This window comes from Brachionichthys hirsutus, chromosome 10 (assembly GCF_040956055.1).
Source record: "Brachionichthys hirsutus isolate HB-005 chromosome 10, CSIRO-AGI_Bhir_v1, whole genome shotgun sequence".
Lineage (NCBI taxonomy): Eukaryota > Metazoa > Chordata > Actinopteri > Lophiiformes > Brachionichthyidae > Brachionichthys > Brachionichthys hirsutus.
This window is the reverse complement of record NC_090906.1, coordinates 3,114,859-3,142,471: the sequence shown is the minus strand read 5'-3', so window position 1 is coordinate 3,142,471 and position 27,613 is coordinate 3,114,859. Positions and strand designations below refer to the sequence as shown.

At 42.9% G+C, this 27,613-nt stretch overlaps 1 protein-coding gene across 1 annotated transcript; it reads right to left on the bottom strand.

The window, feature by feature from the left end:
* Nucleotides 1-701: 701 nt before the first annotated feature.
* On the bottom strand, nt 702-27,576 carry stk10 (serine/threonine kinase 10). The gene is made up of 20 exons (XM_068745049.1): nt 27,418-27,576; nt 17,808-17,972; nt 14,836-14,884; nt 13,546-13,695; nt 13,048-13,120; nt 11,994-12,188; nt 11,695-11,776; nt 9,585-9,719; nt 7,875-8,207; nt 7,403-7,780; nt 5,367-5,491; nt 4,149-4,272; nt 3,875-4,054; nt 3,624-3,716; nt 3,399-3,528; nt 3,174-3,298; nt 2,844-3,032; nt 2,631-2,756; nt 2,429-2,542; nt 702-2,322 (listed from the first exon to the last, which is right to left on the bottom strand). The coding sequence occupies exons 1-20, from the start codon at nt 27,574-27,576 to the stop codon at nt 2,182-2,184; spliced, it is 3,066 nt and encodes a 1,021-aa protein (XP_068601150.1). The 3' UTR covers nt 702-2,181.
* Nucleotides 27,577-27,613: the final 37 nt, after the last annotated feature.

Sequence of the window (27,613 nt, the reverse complement as noted above, 5' to 3'; positions counted from 1 at the left end):
TCTGCGTTGCATTAAATCTTCTTTCAGAATCTGTGGAGCGAAAATAAATCCAAGAATCTCCTTTTTGGCTGGGGAGGTGATCCATGCTTGTCCTACTGGGGGGGAGGCCTCGGGGAAGACCCAGGACACACCGGAGAGACTATGTCTGCAGTTATCAGTTGATAAACTGGTCATTGATGCAGTCTATGTTTTAAAACATCATCCCTGTCATACTTCCCATGATGTCATTATTGAAACATTCATTGTCAGATGGAGTTTGACTCTTTTTTTCTTTTCCATATTCACAGGATCAGTCAGTTGAAATGAGGAGCTGTTGCCATCCGTATAGCTTGATTGTGTCAAAGACCTCTAACGATCTCTTATAGAGTGATTCTATGATTTTGCATGTATTTACACCTGCCAGCGACCAATATTTCAATGTGTGACAAAATCATTGAATGCAGAAACATTCTAGCAGCCCCAAGTATTATGAAAGGTCGTATTTGCTTAAAATTGTTCAGGTTGAATCTCACTGTATTAGATATTAGGAATATAATTGGAACCACTAAACCTTATTACGTACTTGGTAATTATTAAATAAATAATAATATTGTTCCCCAATATCACGGTTGATTGTTGACCGATGTTTATGGAATTTGACAGTCATGTAGGGTGGGGGTCTTTACAGCTACAGAGGCTCACCACAGCACAGTCCCGTCTGTAGAAAATCTGCTTTTATTTAGAGTCATTTACAGTGGCTCCTTCTGATACACGTTCATTCACACGCACAATCCCTCCACACAAACATGTAAACTGAAGCAGAGGAGGTTAGAAATGGTGCCGCGAAAGAATTACAGGAAAGAAAATTTCAACAATTTAAATCGTTTTGAGAGCGTGAGAGATTCTGCAGTACCCGATTCAATATAAACGTATAGGTCAAACTCCCACTCATTAAGACAACGTCCTCGGCTGTAAACTTAAGGCATCTTACTGAATTTATACTTAAGTAAAGGTTTAGCCATGTTAAAATTAAAATAAAAATCATTCAAAAACTTGAACCACAACTTATTGCCTCTCAAATATTAAAATTATGAAAAAGGAAATACTTTTATCAAAATAATATAAGAAAAAAAAGTGGACATCCATTTTAACTCTATATAGTATTTATCCTCAGTGTAAAAGAAGCTTTAAGAAAAATAAATCTCTGCAAATTTAAAGACAAACATGGTGTATTGCACTTTGGTTAACAGACAGCGTGTCACTGCTCACGATACAATAGCTTTGTACATTTCTTTATTCTAACTTCCTTCAAACGGCAACAGTATTTTTGGTTTGGCATCATCTCTTCTCATCCAGTGTGACTGATTTAACAGAAAAAATATATATGTTAACACTTAAAAAGAAAGTCTTCCCTCTTTTGTTAAAATCCCTTTTCTAAATAATTACATAAAAAAAACTTACATTCTGATCTCGATTCAGCCTCAACCACGTTTTCAAACATATTACAAATAAGCATATCCTTCATACCCATAGGCGTATTAAAAGAGACTAAAATATTCAAATAAGTCTTTCTAGCAATCTTGAAAAGGTTCTTCTCAGCAGAGACCTTCAAGATCGAGAACACTTAAAGCTCTATGGAAAATAAATAAAGGCAAGGCTTTAAGCCGACATGAGGGCTGAATGCGATTGACAAAACAGATCAATAATCCGTGGTGTACAGAAATGGAAAAACAATTGGCAAATGTGTTTTTGGTCGTATTTGGAAGACGTATAAATGGATAATTTGGGGTGAACAAATGGTGCTAAGCTATCGGCTCACCGATTCATAGAAATACAAAATAGACATTCCCTCGTTGGGTGTTTTCAGAGACCTCAGACCGATCATTTGGAATCTCCACCTCACCCAAACCGACAGTCACACTTTCACACATCACTGGTGAGCAAAAGGAAGACGAAAGCAAAAAAGGAACACTGTATGGGAGCGGATCTTAAGCGCCCGATTTGAGTTCTAAATGTCAAATGCAGCAATGGCATTTCAAAGAAAAGGCTTTGAAGGTGATTTAAAATAATCAGATACACTAAAGCAGTAACTGAACCTAAAAGGAGGGATGTGTTTGCTGCATTTACAGGCAGAGCCAGATAAAGTGAGGCAGCAGGCTACGTATGGACACGCCGTGGAACTGGAACGCCACAGCGCCGTTCTTATGTGTTGGAAGAGTCTTGGTAAGGCACAAACTTAGAGCGCCTGTTGGGAGAACTTGGGTTTGGGCAATCAGTGCTTTCAGTCATCCTGAAGAAGGCCTCCTGATCCTGGGTCTTCAAGTGGAGATCCTCTTCAAGGGACTGGAAAACAAGAACAAAACTATGTATTAGAGTACATGATCACGTTTATTCATGTCATACATTGCATATTTCATGCATGATTGGCATTGGAGCAGGAAACATTTACCTTCTTCCTGGGTTTCAGTTGATCCCTCCAGTCTTTCATCAGCTGGACGTGTTGTTCATCCAAGCGCTTCAGCTTCAGGGTCTCATTCTCAATCAGCAGGTGGCATTTTTCATTCTGACGCACAAGACAAGTTTTCAGCAACTGCGCTAACCGATGGGCCTGCACCGACATGGCGGCTGGAGCAGTGAATCCCCTCGTATACCTGGAGCTGCAGCAGCTCTCTCATGTTGCTTTCACTCTGGCCGACCATCTCCCTCATCTGGTTCTCATGTTTCTGCTGCTGGTGCATCCTCTCTGCCTTCTGCCGCCTCTCTTCCTGGTAGGAAAACTAAAAAAGAAAAAGAAATAAAGGCGCCCAAGGAGTGAGATACAAAATCGTTCACGGAACAGAACAGAGGTGGAAAAATGCCGTTACACGTTTGATCTTCTCCCTGTCCTCGGAGGAGCTGCCCGTGGTGTTGATTCGAAGGCTCGTCTTGTACATGGCCATGCGAGCCTTGGCCTCGCTGCGCTGGATCTTAGGCTGCCGGCTCCTCTCTTGCTGCTGCCGAGCTTTCAGATTCTCTATCATTCGCTGGTTGTAACACTGCATCTGTTCTTGCTCCTGCAGGGAAGACATGTGGAATCAAAATTTAGTTATCTACTGATTTCAATTCCATCATGTGACTTAAACCGCAGTGAAGAGGGTGCAGGAGAGAGGGAGCAAACATTGTGGGTCGAAAGGAGGTGCAATGCACTCAATGACCTTATCGTGCTTCTTGACAAGCTGGTGCCTCTGGAGGAAAGATCGCTCTTTAAGCTGCTGCTTCATAAGCTGGTGTCTCTCATACAGGTTCTTCTCCTCCATGTCCCATATTGTAGCTTCGCGCTCTAATCGGATGGAAGATGAAGTGAATCACGTTCAGGAACACGTGACAGATAAAGCGTCCAGGGCGGCAAAGAGTACTAAGACTGAGTTGAGATACTGCACCCCTGATAAGCTGGTGTTTCTTGTATAGGCACTCCCTTTCCATCGCTACAGTCTCTCTCTTGTTGTTGCAGATGATTTTCTGCAGCGTGTCATCCAGTTGAGTCTTCTGAGCTGCCAAGAATTCGTTCTCCTAATACACACATAAAAAAAGGCACTCATTTAAAAAAGGACCAAATTAAGCGCACACACACATATACAATGAGCCCAAATGAACACGTATCTCACCGTTGCCATCTTCATTTCTTGGAATTTGTTCATCATGTGCTTCAGGGATTCTTTACGCTGACTTCTGGGCAGCTTATCAACAGAATGTTTTGCCTAAGTGCATTAAAAGGAGGCAGATTTCAGCTACATTCAACGACCGGCACACGACAAACCAATCTCTATTCCTTTCCCGGCACCTTGCGTTGATTTTCATTAAAAAAACCAAAAAGCGGGGTGATTGTTCTCCACACGCACATTTATATTTAGCATACCTCCTTTTTTTTGTGCTTCAACTGATCCTGGAACTTGTGGAGGTCTCGTTCTTGTTCGCCTTTGACGCGTTTGCTCTCGTCCTTGAGTTTAGCGGTGTGGTCCGTCTCCATCTTCTCAATAGTCTGCTTCTGGTGCTTCTCCATATTCTCCAGCTCCATGTCAAAGTGCTTCTTCTTGCTCTAGCGACACAGAAACACACAGAAAAACAGAATACTTATTCGGTATACGACTCAAAATAACTGCTGTACACGTTGTAAAAACGAAGTCACTCACATTCAGATCCTGGTCAAAACGTCTTTGCATTTGTTCACGCTGCGTTTCCAGTTTGGCGTTCAGGACCGCTTGAGCCCGATGCGCTTCCTTCTGCATCAAACGTAGCTCACGCAGCTCCTGACGCCTAAACAAACACACCAATCATTGCCAACGTCTCTTTAGCCTTCCGACCCCTCGAACACAAGTCAATTGTCAATCAGAACATTGTTTATGAGAAATACTCGAAGGAATGAATATCACAAATGTCTTTGTACTTTCTGCCTCCAATAAGCTACACTGACAGTTAGCCATCAGAGGTCAAATTTGCAATGAATGCAAAGCTTGATAGATCCATCAACAGGTTTCCAGTCTCAAGCTCTGGTCTGGAAAAAACTGTTTTTCCATAAATTAGTGTGATTGTATTTAAAGTTAATCTTTCTAAACAAACGACTGGATGTTTCAACTTGTAAATCATGCATGCAATTACACATTTTCACCACTAGGCGATATCCGTAGTACACTACTGACTACTGCATTCAGCAGCAGTGCAGCGTTTATAACATTCATTCATTATCCAACCGCTCATTCCGTCATCGGGTCGCGGGCCAAGCTGGAGCCAATCCCAGCAGTCAATGGGTGAGAGGCGGGGTACACCCTGGACAAGCCGCCAGTTCATCGCGGGGCAACACAGAGACAGACAATCAGCCACACACACACACACTCACACCTAAGGGGAATTTAGCGTCACCAATCAGACTGTTGGTAAATGGGCAATGTGGAACGCCGTTACCAAAATACTGTACTAATGTCATTGATTACTATTAAAAGTCATAGTACTAATGATTATTACTAATACTAATATTATACACCAATTCTTATTTGAAAATCGAGACTCCCTAAATGCCACAGCTGCCCGAATCCTCACCCTCATTTAAAGTTCAGAGACATTTCCCCCCGAAGCTACATAAATGGTGACATTATGGCATCTAAATGAGTCCGTTTTCATAGATTTTTTTTGTATTTTTAAATTCAAAACTCAAGGGAAGGAAACCTAAAAGAACATTAGTTGCAATGATTTGACTCTGGGCGAAGAAATGAGCAGCCAACGACCCTCGCATGCAGACTGAACCCCTTTTCTCTCCACGAAATCCAAGGCGAACAGCGCGCGTCTAACTGCGCCCACCCAAAAGGAAAGTAGATCTGCATTTCGTCTAGTTTTTATTGTCGTCGTCCACACACCTCAGGAATCTCATCTCCTCGTCTTTCTTCTCATCGTCACCGATGATCTTGGAGGTGGTCACGCTCACCTCCACGCCGTCGACAACAAACTTCCTGGTTCGCTTCAGTGTCATATTGGAGAAGTGCTGACAGGCAGACAAGGAAGAACAAACGTCACAGAAACATCGAGTGCCTTAACTTGAGTATTCTAAAAGACGAGGGATGAGACGACGGAACGGAACACGTGATTTAGCTCATTGAGACGCGCGTTGCTGAAATCGACCCGTCACTCTGGTTCTACTGAAGCAAGATGGTATTTGGTGATGGCTGGCATGCTGGGGGGGGGGTCACTCTGTAACCGCATTTGGGTACCCGTCCATCAAATTGTGATTCATTACGACGCGTTACAGACGAGTTAAACATTTGTCTTCGGAGCTCGGACACCTTTTGGGGATTTATGAGTCCAATCAGGCACACAAAAACTATTCCTGATCTCGGGCCTAAGAAGAACAGGCCCATGGGCTTTTGTTTTTTTACTTGTGGATCTGATTCAAATGAACTCTGGTTAATTTTGGAGAACTCAGCACAGGCCTATCTAGGATCATCTTCTGTGCATTACATCACGGATGTGAGTCAAAGTGTACCTAAACCTTTTAAATGAACAAAAAATAAACATTTTATGGGTACAAAGCACATATTTGGTTCCAGTTCCAGCGTCTCCCATCTAAATCAGCCGCCGTGGCCAATATTTATAAGACCGATAGCGCAGTGTTTACTCAGCAAACACTCGCTACCCATGCCGTCATTTCCTGGTTTAAAAATAGCTTGTGTTTTAAGGAGTGGATATAATGTGGCTTACATGGCGTTGTCACTTGGACAAAGGCTCCCAGCGGACCCTCAGCAGCTGACTAAATACAAAGACTGACCACATTCAAGTGTGTTTGACGCTCCTGCAACAGATGAAAGCTGCTTTCCGCTCCATCTCTTTCTAAACGGCGGAGACATTTGCGACTGCGATAACTCTTTGTGTTTGTGCGTTTCAGCGAGTTCTGTCAGTCGCACTACAATCAAAAGACACCGTCATCATGCGGCTCGGCTGCCTAATAGACTGTGTGCCGACATCCCGCCATTCGTCATTCAAAAAAAAACAACCCCACGCTTATAAAGTGCTCTCCCTTTAACTCAAATACAACTGTGTGGAAACGCAGACACACGCAAGGTGCGTCCTCCCGTCCATAAACAATCGAAGCTCATTCAGCGTCACCAAGACAACACTCCCGCAGTCAACAGGGTCTCAATAAGTGTCAGTCCAGAAGCAGCAGAGGGACAATGAGCAGCACAGAAACTCCCATTTACACTGGTCAATGCTAAACTGTGTCCACACAAAGAGCACTGTTGGTCCTGATGAATGGAAAATGCTGCATATTTTGCTCCATGAAAAGGATTGGCCTTTTATGACGAAATGGCCTCTCTCTCTCTCTCTCTCTCTTCCCTCCTTTCAGCGTCCTCCTCCCTCACCAAGTCGTCGATGGGATACGAAAGTTATTTTTAAGTCATTAGCTTTTAAAAAGCTCATTTAGTTTTTCCACCTTCAGAGGGATGTTAATATAAGCGTTTCTCATTATCCCACCTGGAGTCATCAAATGAATCCATTAGCTACGTGTCCTTGGCTCATTTGAATGGACACCTTGAAGAGTATTAACTTGCACCAATCTCAGTACCTTCCCCAAAAAGTGATGTGGAAGACAAGGACGTCTTCTGTTTCAGCTGGCCAACGCCCACACGGCGAAACACAACACAATGCAGTTTCAGTTCCTCTGCGTGTGCCGAGAAATAGTTTTTCCCCAAAGAGAGATTTTCCTGCAGAGGCAGGGCGCACGGCATAAACGAATGCTTTATTCATGCTTTTAGTCATTCAGCAGACACGAATCCTATAATCCTGGTTCTTCGCTAATATCTGCAGTTAAAATAAAACAACATTTGAGTGCTCTACATGTCAGGACAGAGTGAATCCGATCCAGTTGCTTGGCAGGTACTCGCGCTCCGCGTTGACTCACCCTTGAAGGCAATGAGATGCTCTCCGTGTTGAGTGGCATGTCCATGCTCTCCGACACCATGCTGCCTGTGTAAGAGCCCCGTTTTGCCATAATCCCTCCATTGATATGAGGTAAAATGGCTTCCGCATGCCTTCCTGTCGATCTTTGCTCCGGGGTGCCATTTAGGCGAGAGCCGGTTGTCGGTACTGGAGTAAAGAAAGACGCGGGAGCAGGACTGGCTGCAGGACTTGGTGAGCCTTCATTAGCCACAGGCTGGTTCTCCTTCTCCCCTCCAGTCGCCTCCGGTTCTGCTGAGTCTACAACGCCAGCATGTTCCGCAGATGCCTCTGGCTGGAGGACAGATGGTGGCCGTTCTGTCTCAGGTGTCTCCACAACAACCTTAAAATGACATTTATTATAATTATTGAAAATCTATGCATGAAGAAGAGTTGATGCTTCCTGCAGATGCTTCATTTTAACTTTCAAACAACACCTTTTCCTCCTCTGATGTTGGAGTACTTTTCCCATCATCGATACCCGAGTCGGAGTTAGAAGTCTTTGTTGAGGCCTTGCTTTTGGAATTCTCAGAGTCCAGAGCAGGTTCATCGGCCAGATGGTTGTCTAACAGCTCTTTATCTTTTGGAGGGAGATTCTGCCGTGGTCGGGGAACGGGGGGGTCCACAACAACAGAGCCTCGCCGTTCTCCTGTTGATGTATTTGGCAAGTTCACTTTCCGGGGTACAGATATTGGAGGGGTCGGGGAGTCCGGAGACTGGTCTACTTCCAAACTCGTCTGACTGGTCTGGCATGGCTCCTTGTCTGGAGACTTATTTAAAGAAAAAGCAGGAAGAAAAATAAGTTACGCTTTAAAATGCTTTTTGGTTTGTGATTTGGTTAGTCAAATTTACAGATATAAAAATCCTGAGGACTTCCTCGCACTCGCAACGTAATGATTTAAACTATGTATTAAACAAGTATTTATTTAACATTAAGTGTGCTCCGTTTCTTGTGAGGTGTTAAATATAATAAAATACAATATTTATTTGCTCCTTAATATGCTCCGCGTGCCAACATAAATGCCCCCGTGTGCAGGCTGCCGACCCCCGCAGGAGATGATCTGCACCGCTGATGTTTGTGCTAACCGCTGCAGCAATGGCCGCACGTTTCAAAATAGTCTCATTGCACAGTTAAAAGAACAGTCCCTACAACACGACAGCCAAATTCTGCACCAAAGTGAATAACCACACAAACAAACACACGGACACATTAGGCGATGAGAGGGCAAATATTGATCTTTGCAAAGAGGAAAAATGTGTTGTTCACCACATCCTGTTTGAGTAATCCTAAGGTCATCTATGATGGCGTGCAGCGAAAAGCGTGCCTTTGGCTCAGAGTCTAGAACACAGAACAATGTTTGGCCTTACATTTTTTTTGCCTCCATCAGGGAGTTTGAGGTAACGCTTCCTAGACATGAGCAAAGCTGAAGGCAGCACCTATATTTAACTACGAGTGGGTGTGGGCGAATGCCAGGATTCTGGGTTCCGTTCCATTGTTTGTGCCGGGGGTAGACGGTGAACAGCGCGATTACAGTCACTGGACTTATGAATGGCTGCAGAGGAGACCTTCAGGAAGCCTGTGTTTGCTTAAAAAAAAAACTCTTCAAAGAGCTCTACTCTGCAACAAATGGAAAAAGAAGGGGGTGTGGTCAAACAGAGCGTAATGCATGTGCTTCTCAGGGAGGGTGCACGGTATAAGTGATTTCCCTTTTTGCGAGGATCTGCACGAGTATTAATTTTATCACATTATCTAAAATGCTTCTGAAACAAGAGGTACTTTTTTTTGAGGGGGGGGGGGAATCATAATTGAACTCATATCTATTTTGTCCCGTTATTGACCTTCTAAATCAGAGTTTCAAGTACTCTTCAGGCAGAGAAAGCGGTCCTTGTGAGAGACCCAGCTGTGCATGTCCTCAACAAAATCAGTGGAAAGAGCAAATGTCAGTCCTCGAGAGAACAGTCAGAGGGTTTCTATTACCACAGGAGTAAACATTCTATCTGTGAGAGAATGTGTACTGCTGTATGGAGAACACAGAAGGAAGTAAGGAACAATTCAAAATGCATGAATGCATAACAGATATTCTACGGAAATTGAAAATCAATTCCTTGTCCGCACTCCCAGAAAAAAAAAAGGCAAAGTTTAGTACCCCATTCAGCTCCATTACATCGTCCTCCTCGCCTTCCTCTCGATTGTCCTCTATTTCCTCCATGACCTCAGCCTTGGCCTCGGCCACCAGCTCCCGCAGTGGACGGCTAGACGTCACTGACCTCACAAAACTGTGCTGCGAACACAGGGTGCGGAGGAGAAACGGTTAATTACACGTCACTGTGGGGCATAAATAGATGTTTTTTTTCTTGTTTTTCTCCAACTTCTATTTGTACATATTTGAACATTTCCATAACATTTCCCGCGTGAAGAGAGAAAGAGACCAAATGGCTTTTTTGTGACTACAAAATTAACACCCTTGCAACCATAACACATTGGCTGAAAGTAAACAGAAAAACAGAAAGCTACCAATGAATCTGGGAATCTTCAAAGAATACTTTCGCTTGGGGGGGGGGGGGGGCGAAATAAGTAAGGGACTAATGACGTAATAGGAATAACATCTGATATACGTTTGTACCTGTTTGAATTCTTGGATTCTTGTAAATTATTTACTAATTTGCAGTCCTGCGTTACGGTACATAATACATCCTAAATAAAACGACTGTACATAAAACTTAAGGACAAAACCGTGACATTATGGTGAGGTACAGAATTAAATAAAGTTTGTTGCAGTGATTACCACAGACTACAGTGTATCGACCACCTGCTGGTTCCTGAGCAAGAACAATAGTAGCTCTATAACACTTAACAGCACAACCATGTAGCAGTAAAGCTATGAAAAAGGCACATTATAGAAAAATTGTAAGAAACATTAGTTGAATATTGAATAATATACATATACACACACTATATATTACACTGTTGTGTTATTTAATGGGAACAGCCAATGAAGGGGAAAGGCTACGACGTGTGTATGTGTGTATATAAAATGGGTGCTTGTATGTGCGCAGGGGCTTGTTGTAACTTCTCCAGTGACTAACAACAGCCAGCTTTTGTCAAATGAGTCAGGTAGTATGAAAGCCAAGCGCTGCTTAACCCTTAACGCCACTACAGCGCATCACACGCAGGATGAAAAACATTGGATATTTTCTTTTATATCTGTTGCAGTATTCAGACAAACCTGACGGCACTTTAAGAGACAATGTTTCTTGGTGTTATCAAATGTATAGTGTACACATTAAAACTAATGCTACCATTGTTGTTCACCTCCCCCACTAAAACAATGGAAAATTGTCTTGACTTATGAGCAGAGTGTTTGGTTGAACTCCCCCCCCAAATATTCTGGCATAAATCCAGATGAAAAGCTCGCTCTGTGATTATATTCACTTCTATTAAGACCTGGCAGGAACCATTTCAATGGTGCACATGCCTAGTTTGAATTTGGTTTAGGATTGAATTGAACGAATACGGTGAAATTCAGGGCTAATATACCGTTTTCATCGTGCTAAGGGTCAAAGCTGAGGACTGCATAATGCCAACAAGGGTTCTCCCAACTATGAATGTAAAAATGTGTGCATGTCCTACGACATGTATATAATGCATAGAAATGGCAACTACTAATCCTGACAATGAGAACCTGCATGGCAGGAGAAGCCAGTGTGGCTGGTCGTCATGCCGTTTGGTCTAAATTCTTTACGGGACTGAGACTAAGTAAGAGGCTCGAACAATCTTAGAAAAACTTAATGACCAAGACTTCATAAGATTTTGTACTTTGCCTTCCTCTCTCTATTTGAAACACTCTGTAAAAGTGTAGCAACCATATTCAAGATGCGTATCTACTCATTATCCCTGAACATATAACTGCTGCTATAGCAGACATCAGGAGTAAGTGTTATCGGACATCCGTTAGGAGCAGCAGGAATGATAAAGATCTAAAACCTCCAGTATGGCATGAAAAAATGCAGCCGCACCCATCTAACCTCTAATTCCCCCCCTTTCCGGGCTTTTTTTTTCCTCCCCAAAAGTTCATCCTGCTTACTTCTTACCCACTTTTGTTCTACCACTGCCTTTTGCAGTGCATCACTCATTTTCCACCCGGAGTAGATCACAGCATTAAGGTCATTGTGTGCAAGACAAGGACAGAATAAGAGCAGAGCCCCATCAAATGCCAAAGAGCAATGAAAAATGGTGTGCCTTTATTTAGAGCTTACTGCAAGGAGTTGCGCAGCAGTTGGACGAGTCTCTGGGTTTTTATCTAAAGCTTTCTTCAGGAAATCGTTAAACTCCCGTGACCTGGTGTGAAAACAGAAAAAGAGGAATGAGAAAGTGGAGGGGGGGGGGGGGGGTTGCAAGACAAAAGGAGAAATGAGAAGACTTGGTAAAGTCCTTAGATAAAGATGCAGTCTCTCCACGTCGTGCTGACGTGCAATGCAGCAACACGTTCTTATAATACATTTTCTGACAAATGTACAGCAGCTGTACTCGAGACTCATTCTGAAAGCATCCTCACCATTTGTGAGGCAGATCCAGGGTGGGAGGTTCTGACTTGGCAATCTTCAACAGCACCCTCATGGGGTTGAGCTCATGGTGCGGGGGCTCAATCTGGGCGAGCTCGATCAGAGTGATTCCTAGAGACCAGATATCTGCCTTGTAGTCATATGGAGCATCCTTCATGGTCTCACACATTACCACCTCTGGGGCCATCCTGAGAAAGCAATAGCTGAATATTTAACCATTGCATCACATCCCGTCTGCGTTACGTTCCCGTCGCCAATTAGGATTTTAATGGCGAGATCATGAAATTTGTTTTTTTTTTGTAAGCATTTACAGTAGTTACTTCTGAGTTGTGGCCGGATGTGACCGTCTCATGAGTAAGCAAGAGAAGAAAGTCTCTCTTCTTTTGCTTACTCATAATTTTGCCTGTCAACATGAAACACACTTCTCCAATCAGAGTCTATTTGGTGACAATCGCCAAAATCTGGATGTCACGAATATTCGCTCCCAGTTAATAGTTCATTATGTATGCACCCAAGAGTCAAAGATATGCATCGGAACTGTTAATCAGAATACTTTATCAGTGTTACCATGCTCCTCTGTAGTTAATCGGTCATTTGCAAATTGAGGGCAAGGTGTTGAACCGAAAGGGCATTCCTAAAGTATGATAACATGTTCTAGTAAATTGTTAACCGAGTACAACCACATTTGCACGGGGGATAATGTATGGAACAAGGTTCGTCGTGGCCGAGCCTCGTAAGGGAATCATTATCGTTTGTTCAGGACAGAAACCAAGTGCGTCGTTTTTTTGTGCAGCGCCGATTCGCAGCAGAACTTTGCTCGAACCTCGTTCCAACAGAGCGAGTCGTCATGCTCTTTATTGTAGAGTGAACCAACGGTCAAAGCTGCAATGTAAAGGGTGAAAACCTCAAGCAGATCCAACAATGTGCCGTTACGTGTTTTAATCATTCAGGTTGTTAAGTAGACAGAATTAACAATTCATTTGAGCAGAACTTGAAAGACTTTCCATAAAAGCACTGAAACAAAACGCTGAACTATGTTTTACTCACCAGTATGGCGTTCCGATGAAAGAATCTCGTCTTTGTAAGGTTTTTGTGTTTTTTGCAGATACTCCAAAATCAGCTACAAAACAACAACGACAATAAAAAATAAAGACATTAGATAATTGAAACAATATCCTCCCATGCTTTTGTCTAAAGCCAGACTCCAGCATCCCGTTTTCCTTCTTGTAGCAGCTCGTGAAGCAGTCATGACATTATTGGCAGCACAGTTTCTCCCCCCCCCCCCCAAAAAAAACAAGACCTAATTTCCCAGATACAACCCTTAGATTCCATGGATGCTATTGATGTTAGAGCCTAAACATTTATTCATAATACCAACATGTTGCTTCACCTGTATAAATAGAAAAATAAATATTTTATATTCTCCTAAATGGGAGAATTTATTAACTTGTCTGTCAAAACAACATTGATTGCAGCGCAATTAATAAAGATCAATGCATAAAAGTGAAACTCAAGTGATACTCGGATAAACATCTGGATCCTCACCTAGTTTGATGTTCCCATCTAGCATTAGGAGGATGTTGCCAGCTTTCAGGTCTCTGTGAATGATCTTCATGCCGTGGAGGTAAACCAGAGCTTCCAGCACCTGGCGACACACCACCTTAATCTGCGGCTCCGTCAGCCCACGATCCAGCTCTGGTAAGAGGTATAGAAAGAGGCAGAATGTGGATCAAGTCAGTTGAGAAAAATCTGACAAGGTTCAAGCGAGGGATGTCCCGAACCAATCACATGATCGGAAATCGGGGCCGATCGCGTGCTCAAAAACTCGATCGGAATCAAACGTCACTTGCTTGAATGCTGTCAACTGGGGCAAAACAGGGAAGCAGCTTGAAGCTTGTCGCATGAGTATGTCTGCGGTGTGGAAGTATTTTGAAGTGGATGGGAAAAACCTTAAACCTGGCGATTGAGGTGCTGTTCGCTTGATTTTGAATATTCGTGTTTGATATTTCCTGTTGCACTGGTTCGAGTCAAGTGAAAAAAAGCATTTTATTTTTTACTTGAATGTTGAAGCTACGCCACAGAAGTGCTCTATTTAAGATTTAAATGTTGAAATAAGATGAATAAAATAGAAAATAAGGGACATCCTGGATCCATTTCTTCACGCTTCTATAAATGTTTTTATTATTTTTTATGTATTGTAGAAGTATCGGATCGGTATCGGTTCAAAATCGGGGGGGGGGGGGGGACCTGATCGGGACATCCCGAGTTCAAACTAATCATGCACACCACACATATTTGGTGTACCGGTACATAAAATCAAATCTAAAAAGAGAAAGAACAGAAAAAGCTAAACCTGTGGCGATAGAGGAAGTTTCTCTCATACAAAATAGGTCATGCTAGATCAGAGAGGCTCTAACACATCAAAACTAGTCCTGCCTTGCAGAGCTGATTCCATTGTGTGCGTGTTTGGTTAGCTGTAGGTGAGCTGCAGGCCATTAGAAGGATGTGGATTACCAAGTAAAATCACACCGGGGGGGGTTCCCACACCAGTAAACACACCCACTATGTCTGGAGCATTCAAGTGTATGTTCATGCTGAAGCAAATCAGCAGGACGATGGTACATGTTGGTCTTTTCCCATACAAAACAATCATTTCATCGTGAGTGACTCTACAACGCCCAGAAATCTGCAGGAACACGAGGGATAGCCAGCGTAGTCACAAAACTGCTGCAGGTGTGAAACTTGATCCATGATAGAAGGATGAGGCGTGAGAGAGGAAAAGAAAGAGAAAAGACTGAAAGAAAGAGAAATAAAGACAGAAAGAAGGAGACCTACCTAGCATTGTGGCATCCACAGCACCACCCGGGCAGAACTCGATCATGATCTGAAGCACAAAGAGAGGGGAGAAGTGGATGAACTGGACACAGCATCATAGCAAAAAACAGCGTTTGTGTAGCAGCGGGTAAAACAGACACACATTTCTGCATCATCGTATCGACATCTGGCCACTTTTTTACCCATGCATTCATTTTATAAATAACATACCATTGTACTTACAAAACCTTAACACACACACAGACCAAATGTATAAAGACAACTTTATGCATTTTTTTCAGATGGGGAAATGATTTCACTCTTTTAAAAACACTAAATATAGATCTATCCATCTATTCCTAATTCTTTTGTGATTCCTGTTGGACAAAGGACAACCCGGAGTGGCGTGCAGCAGACCTGCTGTGTGATGTCATTCTTATTTAAATATTGAGTCATGCTTGCTATGACAGCGTTGTCAAAGCATGAGTCCGGTTCTGGATGGGGCGTGGGGTTTCAGTTCAGACAAAACCATTCTGAGAGTTACACGTTCCAGTGGTGCAACCATGGATGAATGACGACGCATAGGTCCAGTGATAGTCACTCTCTCTCCCTCTCTCTCTCTCTCACACACACCCTCATGGTCAAACAAAGTAATTTAATTTAGCAATGAAATGCCGCTGTTTTATATGAGCCATCGCATGCAGAAACCTAAACGGCACTAAACTCCTGCGTCAAGCAACTGAAACCAGGATACTGGATGATGTGCTGCAGAGAGAATGCGTACCAACTGGTTGAACTACATACAGAACAGAAGAGGACATAGGTGCGGTGGGTTGAACATGTAAATACACAACCTTTCTCTATCTGACTCACACACACATGTGTCTTTTTAATTCATTGTTATTTTGCATCAATGGAGTAATTTATTTTTAGTTTTATTGGCATTGTTAAATGTCGATGACCGCAAGGGTGTTTGACTGTACTTGTACTGCTCTAACATTCTATCTCATAAATATATTCATCATCATCATCATCATCACACACACTCACTACCATTCATGACATATTTCCTCAACAGCCCTTTATTATGGTGTTTATGAAATCGTGCATCAGACTTTAAAACGGCCATCACGTTTTAAAGGGGTGACTGCTGACACTTCTGAATGACGTGCACAAGTTCAGTTATTTGTCTTCTCCCTGTTCATTCTTTGCTGTACCGACGCCTACATTCCCAGCGTCATGTTAAAAGCCTCCTATCTGGGGCAGGCTGCCCTGCTACAGCCTCAAGATCCACTTATTCCTGGAAGGAATAAACACTCTCCCTTCACTGTCACCGTCTTGTAGGGTAGGAAGCAGAAAGGTGGTCGGTCTAGGATTGCATCGAAGCACCCCTGCCCATCGGACTGAAGGTTACTGAGGCCTGCCAGCTGAACACTGCTCTGACTGTTCAGAACCGGAATCGAGCACACAAACTCGTAGCAATGACTTATAATGCTTGTTCGCTGTTGCGTTGGAACATTCCACTGCTGGCTGGATTCTCACACACTCACTTTGGCTGGCAGTTCCTGTACTTGCCCAGAAAATTATACATTCTATTAAAATACAGGACAAATAATAACAGAGTAAGAAGGGAATGAGAGATGTGTGACACAATAGAATGTCTTTATCGCCATTATACGATGCGCCGCACTGTTTGGTGTTTTGTCTCGGAGTCGATTTGTTCATGTTCTATGTGACCCGTGTTTGCTCTTTGTGCCGTCAGAGTTCTATTAAGTTTCTGTAGATACCAACTGAACATAAAATCAGAAAAGAGCTAGAATTAAGAAAAAAGCCGTAGTTATTCACCAACAGTTTGCTGCAGTGTTAAACTGGCAACGCCGTTACCGCTTTAACAATAAGAGTTCAAATCCAACACGGCTGAAATTTATAAAACTTTTGTTTTGTTTTTCTTGCAATTAAAATGTACATTAATTTTCTTGTAGAGAGGTACAATAAATATAACAACCTTTAGTCTTCATGGCCGTAATTCCACGGCTGTTCATGGCCGAACCGGCTCAGATTTCAGAGGGTAGCTGAATGGGTTTAACTCGTATTGTGAGCACAGAACCAACGATGAAGGATGGTGTTGGTTGTTTTTTTTAATCCATCATGCCGCCTTGGGGGGTCTTGCATTGTCATAATTTGAGACATCCACTTTTCTAATCTTTATTTTCCAACAGAACTTTTACAGGAGAAACATTTTGCAGATTAGATACCCTTCCATCACAATAACATCCAGACAGCCTGTCAGCAGACATGTTCCGCTTTTTCCACTTCCCTGCTGATGGATCAGATTTTTGTATGGAAACATGATGACGGACAGACACAGAGTCCCATAAACAATAGGAAACAAATGTCATCGTGTTGGAAAGCTAACAGCATCCCCTTCCACACAGTCAAGGCTGACAGATTGTTACACGGATGAGGGTGAGCTATTTCAATGACTGGATAAGTGCGAAACACACGATTGGAGGATTTAAAAAGCAGCTAGTAGCAATTAGAACATCCAATATTATAAAATAAGACAATAAACTGGGAATGTAAGTTGGGAGACATGTGCCCCTCTCCCCAGAAGCTTCATGTAGGGGGGGGGGTAATGATGGTTGCACGATGGCCTTGCTCTGGTGCATGTCATGCCTCTTTTGCGTGCACAGCGTCAGCATGGCGTGTAGAACAATGACAATCTGGAGCCACATCGCGCTGCGGTTGATCAGCGTAAATAACAAAACACGATGAGCCATGCGGTCTAACGGCAGCTGTTGCCATGGCCACCATGTTCCCGTGCAACAGCATAAAATAAGATGGATTCGCTCTGACAGAAATACTACAGAATACTTTAGAAGTATTTATTGGTTACGGTACATTAAAACTAAAGCAGATCCACTCCCGAACTCACTCTATACATCTGTCTTTAGCTCGGTTGCTGGTGTGAACCAGATGTTTGCGTTACCTACCCACAGTGTCTGGTCATGGTAAAAGGCGTCCAGCAGCCTGACGATGTAGTGATGGTCACATTTAGCCAGGATGTCAATCTCCACTATGTAGTCCTCCAGCTCTTCCTCACATTTAGTCTCTATTTGTTTGGCTGCAGCCAGCGCTCCAGTCTCTTTGTTCCTGGCCTGAAAGACGGAGGAAGAGGGCGAATTAATTCAACATGGACAAGTAACAGGCAGGACTCGGATATCTTTCTTTGGCCAAAACCGATTCTTAGAATAAAGGAAACTTCTTTATGAAAGAAAATCCTATGAATTCAAGAGCTTCTCTCCAGAAGTCTACCAAATGTACAAAAATAATATTGAGAAGGGGACATACGATGTTGTGGGATACCAATAGGAATTTTAGAAAAGAAAGCATTTCTGCCAAAAATCAAAAGACAGTGAAATTGGAAACCAAATATAGCCGTTGTCGTTTAATCCATTTTGTTGCGTTTCCTCTGCCTGACTCTTCTAACCAAGATGTAGCAGAAGCGAATCTGTAACTTTGTGAATCACAGGGCAGCAATTACACAGATTGTCAACCTAACATTTAGAGGGGGGGGGGGGGGGGGGGGGCGGGGGTCAGGAAAGGACAATCCACACCCACACCCACCCAGAAATGAGGAAACCACAAAGCCCAAAACCAAATTGAAAAGCACTCAGAGCGCAGCCCTCCGCCAAGCACCTCAGTCTCCCTACATTAGGATTCACACCAAATATTATTGTGCTACATTTATTTTATCTATATGTTTTAGATTCCTTAACCATGAAAACAAACATCTAGCAATTGGATTCACATTTATATCATTACTAGTTTAGAGGTTATTCACTAAAAGCACACTTTCAGTAACGGCGGGTTCTTCTGGATCTAGGTCCAGAGCTTTTAAGGATACAACAAATCTGTTTGTCCACTACTAATTCCACAGTGTCTCGGTAAAGGTCAGCAAAAACAGAATCTCCTTTATGGAGGTAAAAAAGAGAGATATTATTGAAAGTGTCCAAAAACAAAATAATTAACCCCGATTTCAACTGGATCCGTTCCTCAGGTATTAAAGATGGAACAAATCCGTTGACCTGCTCCGTTGAGGAATTGACTCCACTAGAAGAGAACGCTCGTTACAAATCTCTATCTTTAATAACGAATGCACAGCAGGCCAAAACACAAGTGTAACCCCATCTTTCGGTCCTACGTGACTGTATCAAATTCCATAAACGTCGGTCAATAATCAACAGAGATATTGAGGAACAAATTTTGAAGCTCCATTTACTGCAATGTTAACAAAAAATGTTAAAGTGATCCAATATCAAAGATCTCTTCTGGATCATCACCAAAATGTTCCTAGTAACATTCCCAACATTTCCTGTTCCTGGTAACATTTCATCAGGATCTGTCTAACGTTTCACGTCACGTAGCTAACAGAGACAGGCAGACAACAGCCAGCAAAAGCATAAACTCCTCGCCGGAGGTAAAAATGTGCCACTCCAACAATCTACAGTCACATGCACATAGACCTCATTGTTTCTGAGTATTAGAAGGGACATGATTGTCCGCTGTCTGTCTGCAGTGCAGCAATAAAGCGTAAAGTGATTTAGCGTGAGGGCCAAAGCAGCACTCGCACAATGTCATCAGAGACTGAAGGTTGAGAATGCTGACTGACGGGATTCTGAGGGCAAACATGACACAATTGTGTGCTAATAGACCGAAATGCCCACTGAATCAACGACCGCAGGAGCCAAGACCTCAAAGTGAGCTGAAAGGAAGTACCGGTAATGATGAACGATCCGCGTTTGCATCCTTGTTCGGAGGCGCCACAACTGCCGAGATGACATGAAATGCATTGTGGCGATTCCCATTTTTCAGAGAATTACATAAATGCACCTCTTTAGGGGAGACCAATGTCCACTCAATGACCTGTGGACTCAATAGGTCAGCCGGGGGCAGATCCTTTCATGCGATCCAGGACATCTGAATAAATATAACCAGCCAACTCATACTGCGTCAGTCCACACGGAGCTGCCGGGGAGCCAGGCGGCCTCTGCCAGAGAAACCCCACGGAGTGAGTCAACAGGAAGGCTCATCTCGCCGTCAAACCATCAATCAGTTACTCAACGACCCTGACAGTAAACACAGAGGCACCACACTCTGTCACTTCTCAGCTCGATGTTATTCACCCCCCTCCACCACAAGCACCGTCAGCCCCAACAAACGCCCCATCAAGGGTCTGACTTTCAGAAGAAGTCCTTCTGGTATGCATGTTGTATGTGAGTCTCTTTCAAAGTAGGTCAATACGCGACCGTCTCTCTCTCTCTCTGTCTCTTTTTGCCTACCAGTGGAAACATTTACTACACATCAGTTGTTGCTTGGGAGGCAGGAACTGCGAGCAACTTCAGGCATTCAGTCCATGTCCAACAACCTGCAGCGTAAATATCCCTCCCCTTTTTGTGTCTTTATAATATTTGTATGGCCAACTTATATGTGAACAAGTTGAAGTATTGTAATCTATCTGCACATTTACACCTTCATATTTTCTAGCTGAATAAATTTTGTCGTGCTCAAATCAACTGCAGGCCACACTGTGATTCTTCTCTCACACACCCCTCTTTTCATCTGTGAAAGGAGGCTCAGGAATGTGCCTCCGGCCCTCAGATGTTTGGGGGGGGGGGGAGTGGATAAAGGAATAAAATAAATGCCCAGACCATGGCTTTGTACATTTAGGTGGAGCTTCATCCATGTGGATACACTCTCAGCAAGCTTCAGGAGATGAGCCGAGGTCACGGGCTTCAATTTCAATTGTTAGATCTAACAAAACAGTCCGATACATGGCTTTAAATTTAATGTACCGTATTTTTCGGAGCAAAAGGCGCACTTAAAATGCTTACATTTTCTCAAAAATCGCCCGTGTGCCTTATAACCATGGGTGCGCCTAATGTATTCTGGTTTTGCTTACTGACCGCAAACTGATTTTATGTGGTACACGGCGCTCAGAAATGGCTACATTTTTTTAGTAGAAGGCGAACACACATTCACCAAGACAGGGAGGCAACGCCGGGCGAGTTTGTGCTCGTGAATAAGTTGAATAAAGTTTGACTTATCCCACCGTTTTGTTTCGCTTAATGCTCCTTAAATATGAAAATAGACCCGTTCATTGATGCTGCGCCTTATAATCAGATGTGCTTTATGCGCCGAAAAATACGGTATACCTGATGAATGCCTTCCTCGCGTAGCATGACCACCATTCACCAGTTACTTGTTACTGTTCCTGCCTGATTTATAGATAAGAAATCTTTCAGTGATTATAGGAGTAAGTAAAAGGTGGAAAGTAAAGATCTGCGACATACACTGCCATACCTTTGAAATGTTAACACCTTGTGCAAACCTGACCGTCGAGTGAGTCGACTCGACTCCAGATTGATGATGATGACAGCAGAGGTATGCACGCAGACGCCGCACAAAAGTCAGGCGTCGGACTCTTTTGAATAAATCAAGGAAGTTGAAGTGCAGCATCAACTCGGCCAAGTTAGTAATGACAAGTCAAAGCACCCGCACAAGACGTTCCATTCACTGTCAAACAGTCAATTTAGCTAAGTGTAAGAAATTGTTTCAAAAGGATAGAATGTTAGCAAAGCAGACGTCAAGGAGTTCGACAAGTCTTTGACAAGAAAAGAGGGACGCTGACCGGCAGCATCTGTTTGCTATTTTGACCAAAGACTGTAACAGATGTGTCATACAAGTGTTTGAGAACTGCATTAACTTGTGGAAAAAGAGTATAATATGTGACCTTTAACCAAGACAGACAGCAGGTCAAACAAGCTGTGCAACATCCACCAGTATTATATTACAACAGTACATTTCCTCCTAGACAAGCACAGTGCTTGGAAGGGTGCGCTTGATTTCATGTTCAGGTACCAATATTTCATGACCACTTGATGTCACTTGAAGCGAGCAGGGCTGAGTGATAAATGATTCCACCAAAGATTCCCACTCAAGTGGCATGGCCTGGCAAAAAAAGGAACATTCAGAAAAGCATTTTGCTTTGAGAGAAAACAAAAGCTTTGGAGTTCCGTTCCACTTTAATGTTCACATTTTAAGAGACATTTTTTGCCTCTTTACATATTCGTTTTTCCTTCTACTTTAATAATGCATGTTTGAGCCTCTCTTTCTGCCACGTACATTTATCCATCCATTTCCTCAGGTCCGGTTTAAATCCGAGCTGACCAGCTACTGCTTCAGAGGCTTTGGAAAAGAAAGCAGTGAAAGCAGACTGACCCTCGTGCTGGCGTCCAAACACACGACAGGTGCTGCTTACACACTGAGTAAACACACAACACAAAAGCACACATTGTCTATTGTTTAGTGTTGAGTACATAATTTCTAAATGATTCAAGCTGGTCATAATAGAGTTTAATACTCTAAGAGCGTCGGCATAACATGAACGCTTCCTGCTGGATCAGTCAATGCGGGAAAGAAACGCTTGACGTGTATTAATATATTAGTATCAGTTATTGCATTTACAATAAACACAGGCCATACGACAAAATTAATGAAAGTATGATTTGAATGCATCCATTTGGAAAATGAATGAAATGGTACAGCTGATGAACTGATGTGAACGTGGGTGTCGCTGCAGGAGACGAACGCATTTTGTGATCGACATTTAGATAAAAACTCTGAAAGACACAACTCTGGGGATAGTTTCAATTCCTTTGCCATAGAAAGTGGTTTAGGGACGAGATGAAAAACATTTCAGAGAATTAGATAAGCTTTCTAAAATAAATGTTTCCATATAATCCTATGGGAGAGTACTGCACATAAATACAGACTACCTGTAACTACCGAGTGATCCAAGGTTTAAGTCCCTCCTGTTCTACGAATCTTCTTTAAATGTTTCTTATTATGGATGCAAGTCATGTGTTTGATCTGACAAAGAGATGATGGGTGCACTAACTAGACACATACACACCATCAAGGGACCTTGCCCCCCCATCATAAACCTGTAAGCGGAACCCTCCTCTGAAGGCTCATGGAACATTATGACAGCAGCAGATCAAATCTCACTTCTGAGAGTCGACAGCTGTGGAAGTTATCTTTCAATCACATCAATAAGTATCGAGTAAGTCATGAATAATTCAGCCCCGTGTATATTTAATTATTAGTCCACCTGGCAAAACCCACACGAGGAGGATTTGTCTTAAGATGTTGACATGTTAATCAGAGTCTTCAGTTATAACTCACTCAGAGCAACCTTTCATTGTATTTTTGGCCTCTCCTGCTTTGGTGGACGCTGTTGGACGCTGTATGCAGTTTTGTCAGGCCTCTGGATGTTATATAAAAACATTAAAAGTTTTTTTTTTTTTCTCGGTATCAGTGGAGCAACTGATAACATTTTGTTATTCATTAATTAGAACGCTGCAAATTGTATGACTCTCCTTTTGTGTACCAACAATATGAGGAAAAGGATTTAGAGCATAAACAAAGTTGATGTGACATTAATCTGAAACGGAATGTACGCCTATTAAGGGTTAAATAACGCCTCGTAATCGATAGCCATTTTTGTGTGGCTTCTGGCTGTTAAACGCTTTAAATAAATACAAATACAAATGTCACAGTGTAAAATTAAGAAGTACAGTACTACACAGAAGTGGTACATCATGCATTCAAGCGTGTGCTGGGACAGAGAAAGGAGTGATGTAAATGAGTTTAGTTGATTTAATAGAGAGTTATTTTAGTTCATTTAAAAATGAGAACATCTGTAAATCTGGCACTGCCCAAAAGGTGAAGGCAAAGTAATGCTTGTATCGCAATCTGTGGCGTTCCCCCAGACGCCATGCTACGACAATGCTAACTGCTGCAGAAAGGTGTTCCTGTTTTGAAAGTGGAATGCCAGTGTTATCATATTTTCTTATGATCTGTGGTGAGACTGATCCTCTTGCACAACCCAGTGACTGTAGGAAAGCAATGATTTATGAATTCAAGCAATGTAATCGAGCAAGAAGTCTTCAGGATATGAAACGTATTCATTCATTCAAAAACCATGACGTGAATAAATTCAGAAATACTTGAGGCAGGAAATCAGTTTGCCTCAGTCCTGAAAGAAAAAATACAAATACAGCACTCTTCACTTGAAGTCATGAAATTCCCTTGAATAATATTTCAAAAGCATGAATCTCATTACAGATGAGTCACACTCCCTGACTCCCGCTTACAATAAACATGAAATTCAAAGCAGATTACGTGCTCTACGTAGTCCGAGTTCCAACGCGCTGCTACAACCAGGCTCAGAGAGTCACTGCAAGTCACCAGTTTGTTTAGTGGGCCGCTGGCTCGTTTCACAAGAATGGTCACAAAGTGCTTTCATGTTAAATATAAAACAGGAAAGTCTAGAACGGGAAGCGACACAAACACGTCAAGACAAGCTGATACCAACTGAAATTTCTCCATTTAAGGGGAATAGGCAACGCAACGGAAGGATCGTTCTTGTAGCCCTGCTGTCCTTCCACGTCTGGCTTGGCATCTGTAGTATCACCTGTACCGGGTTCATTACATAAAGCTGATGTGCATTAACTAGTTTTAAAGAATGGTCCAACAGACTACATGTCCAGAATGGCTGCGGTACAGACATGTACCAGCCTTGGTTGAGGGTCAATCGGGCCCATTAGGCCCAACAGTCTTCAATGACCAGACAGAATGCAGCTCAAACAGACTGTGTTCCAAGCAAGAGTTTAACACATTTGTCATCCCAACTAGAACTCTTTAAAGTAGATTTTCAATTGTAAACTTCTTTTTTTTTTTTTTGCTATATTAAAATCCCAGTTCTACTTCACGTGGTTTGAGTCAAATAACCTTTAAACCAGAGAAACTCTTCCAAATTGGTTCTAAAAACATAAATCTTTAAATAATTAAAGATATTTTCTTTTTGATTCTGTGTATCAATTTCTGAAGAAATTTCACTCAAGCTCAAGTTGGGTTTCGGTCTCTGCTGTGGCGTGGCGGCTGCCGTAGTTTTTTAGATCAGAGCTGCACCATGAATGCCAGCAAACAGTCCTCAAAATTGTGGCTTCACTTTCCCCTGACAACTGGCTGGCAGGTTTAGTTTGCGCAACAGAGGCGCGACTTGCCTGACCCAACACCTTCCCCGCCTCCACACGGAATACAAGTCAGCAAGTGTACCGCGTCTGAATGTCGGCTACCTGCTAAAACTACAGTAGCGGCCAGTTTTCGGCTGCCAGCGGCGGCGACTCCATGACATTAAAGTCCATTCACCTCAGCAGCGAAGGGGAAAACGCCAGCAGAGGAAGCTGAAGTCCAACTTATGTAGCGAAACGGTGGCATCAGATGTCAAAGCACCAACGGAATAGAGCAATGCAAAGACAACTCACCACCCTGACCGAAAGTAACGGCACAATACCACGAGTAACAGCATTTAAAGCGAGTTTAAAGGAGTCCAGGTCACAGACAGGCCGAAACACCGGGAGGGATTAAGAACACTACGTAGTGTTTGTTGTCTTCGCAGGGACATGAACACGAATAATTAATGTATGTCACATTATTTATACAGAAAGGTGTTTACAGGTTTTAAATATTTCTCTATGACAAATTTGTGTCAATCTCATTACATTTATTGGGTATAGAATTTTTTTTTTTTATTGCTTTACATATCTGATTTTGATACAACATGACATTTATAATAGTAAAAAAAATCAATATAAAATATTTTGCCTCATTATTATTATTATAGAAATTTACCTTTTGTGTACCAACGCCCCCCCCCCTCCCCCACCACGTATAACCAGAATCCTAATCGTCCTGATGACACCAACCAACCCAAGTTTGACATTTTTAAACTGCGGTTTTCATCCCAACAGGAGAAGCTAACAGAGTAGAACGGCGCAGTGGCAGCAGGTCAATGTGCTCAGCGCCACATGGTCCATTAATTAGTGAGAGGAACAACACAACTCCTACGTTTCATGCTTCGGCTGCAGCCACACACACACACACACATACAGAAAACTGATCTGGGATCTGCAGTCCAGTATAATAGAAACGTACACTGATGGAACGCTGGGATGAGTTAAAATTCACTTCCAAAGTGATAAAATCATAAAAAAAGATTTAAATGAAACATGGAATTGCAATAATTTGGCCAATTTTCTCCTCATAGAAATAAAACTCAGTGTCGGTCCCCGTTTCATCTTCGGTTTCTGGTATGCAGTAGTTGGACAGTAACCATTATGTTTGACATCTGTCCTTGAACTTCTTCAGACCGTTCCAGAGTCAGATACACACACACACACACACACACACACACACACACACATGCTATTTTACTGTGACGTGACAGAAAGTCTCCGGCTCGCTCCGGCCTGCGTTCCAGGCCGATTCACGAGTCACATTTTAGAACTGCATGCGCAAGGTTCGAGTGAAGACTTCAAAAAATGTCCCACTGCATCTATACATTCAGCAGAGTAAATAAAAACTACATCCCCCAAACTGAAAAGCTGCTCTGTTCATTATAAGACCTCTGGTCAGGCGTTCCTTCTTTCACTGGGGCCTCTGCTCCCTCAGAGTCTTTTCACTGCGCTCCACTGGGCCGGGCGGACACAGAACGCTTGTGCCACACTCCATCAGAGGGAGCCGAGCAGCTACCAGATCCACATTAAATAACTCCTCCCAGCCAAACAGCGCCGGCCACGGAGGTCTGCAAGGGGAGGATAGGATCCGGGAGCGCTTCCACCGTTACAGAAGCGGCTTCACACCGGATTCACGTTGAGGAGGGAGTCGGCCGTACCGCAAGGGTGTAGCCATGTAATGTAACAGAGTACATTTAGATTGTAAAATTATAATTTGTAATACGTTTATGTATAGTTCTAATGAGTAGCTCATTATAACGTTTTCATTTATTTATACTCAAGCATCATTTCAAAAAGAAATTCACGGATCCAATTTCTAGATTTGTAGTTTCTCACTTTTTTTCTTTTTCTTTTCATCTCTCCATCCATTTTCTGCCACTTTGACATGGGCGAGCGGTATAGGCTACACCCCAGACGCGTCGCCAGGGCATCGTGGGGCCACAGGGAGACACAACCACTCCTCATGCACAACGGACAATTTGGAGTCATCAACTTACCTAAATGCATGTTTTTGGGAGGTGGGAGGAACCCGGAGAGAACCCACAATTGACTTAAAGCTTATACTGGCAGGGTAGAAGTGGGCTGCAGCCTGCCCCAGCTGACATGGGGGGGGCAGGAGTCGGTGCACTCTGCCCCCCAGTCATCACAGAGCCAACAGACAACTCACTTCCGGCATTTAAAGACACAAAATGACCCACACGGCAGCTTTTAGACAGAGAGAGGACAACTTCTAGCCTACTTGAGACGCTGAGGCTAACCACTGCGCCACCTGCCACTGGATATATATGAGATCGCATATGGATCACAGTTGAATGAGTCCCATTGGATTGATTCTAATAGACTAATTTGGTAGAATCACAGTGATCTCACTGGCAGCAGGTGATTGGACTTCGGCTGCCCGTCTTAGAGACGCTCCATAAAGTGCTGCGAACTGAACTGGGAACAGCCGGAACGCACTCACCTTGTAGACCTTTCCGAACGCGCCGTCGCCCAGCACGCCAATAATGTCCCATATGTCGTTCGGGTTAATGTCCCGATGGACGTGCTCGTACTGCTTGAGCTTCTTCTTCAGCTCAATCGTGGGCAGACGGAGTATTCTGCTAAATCGAGCAAGTGCCATTGTGTAAAATTACACTACAAAAAATAATTAAAAATAA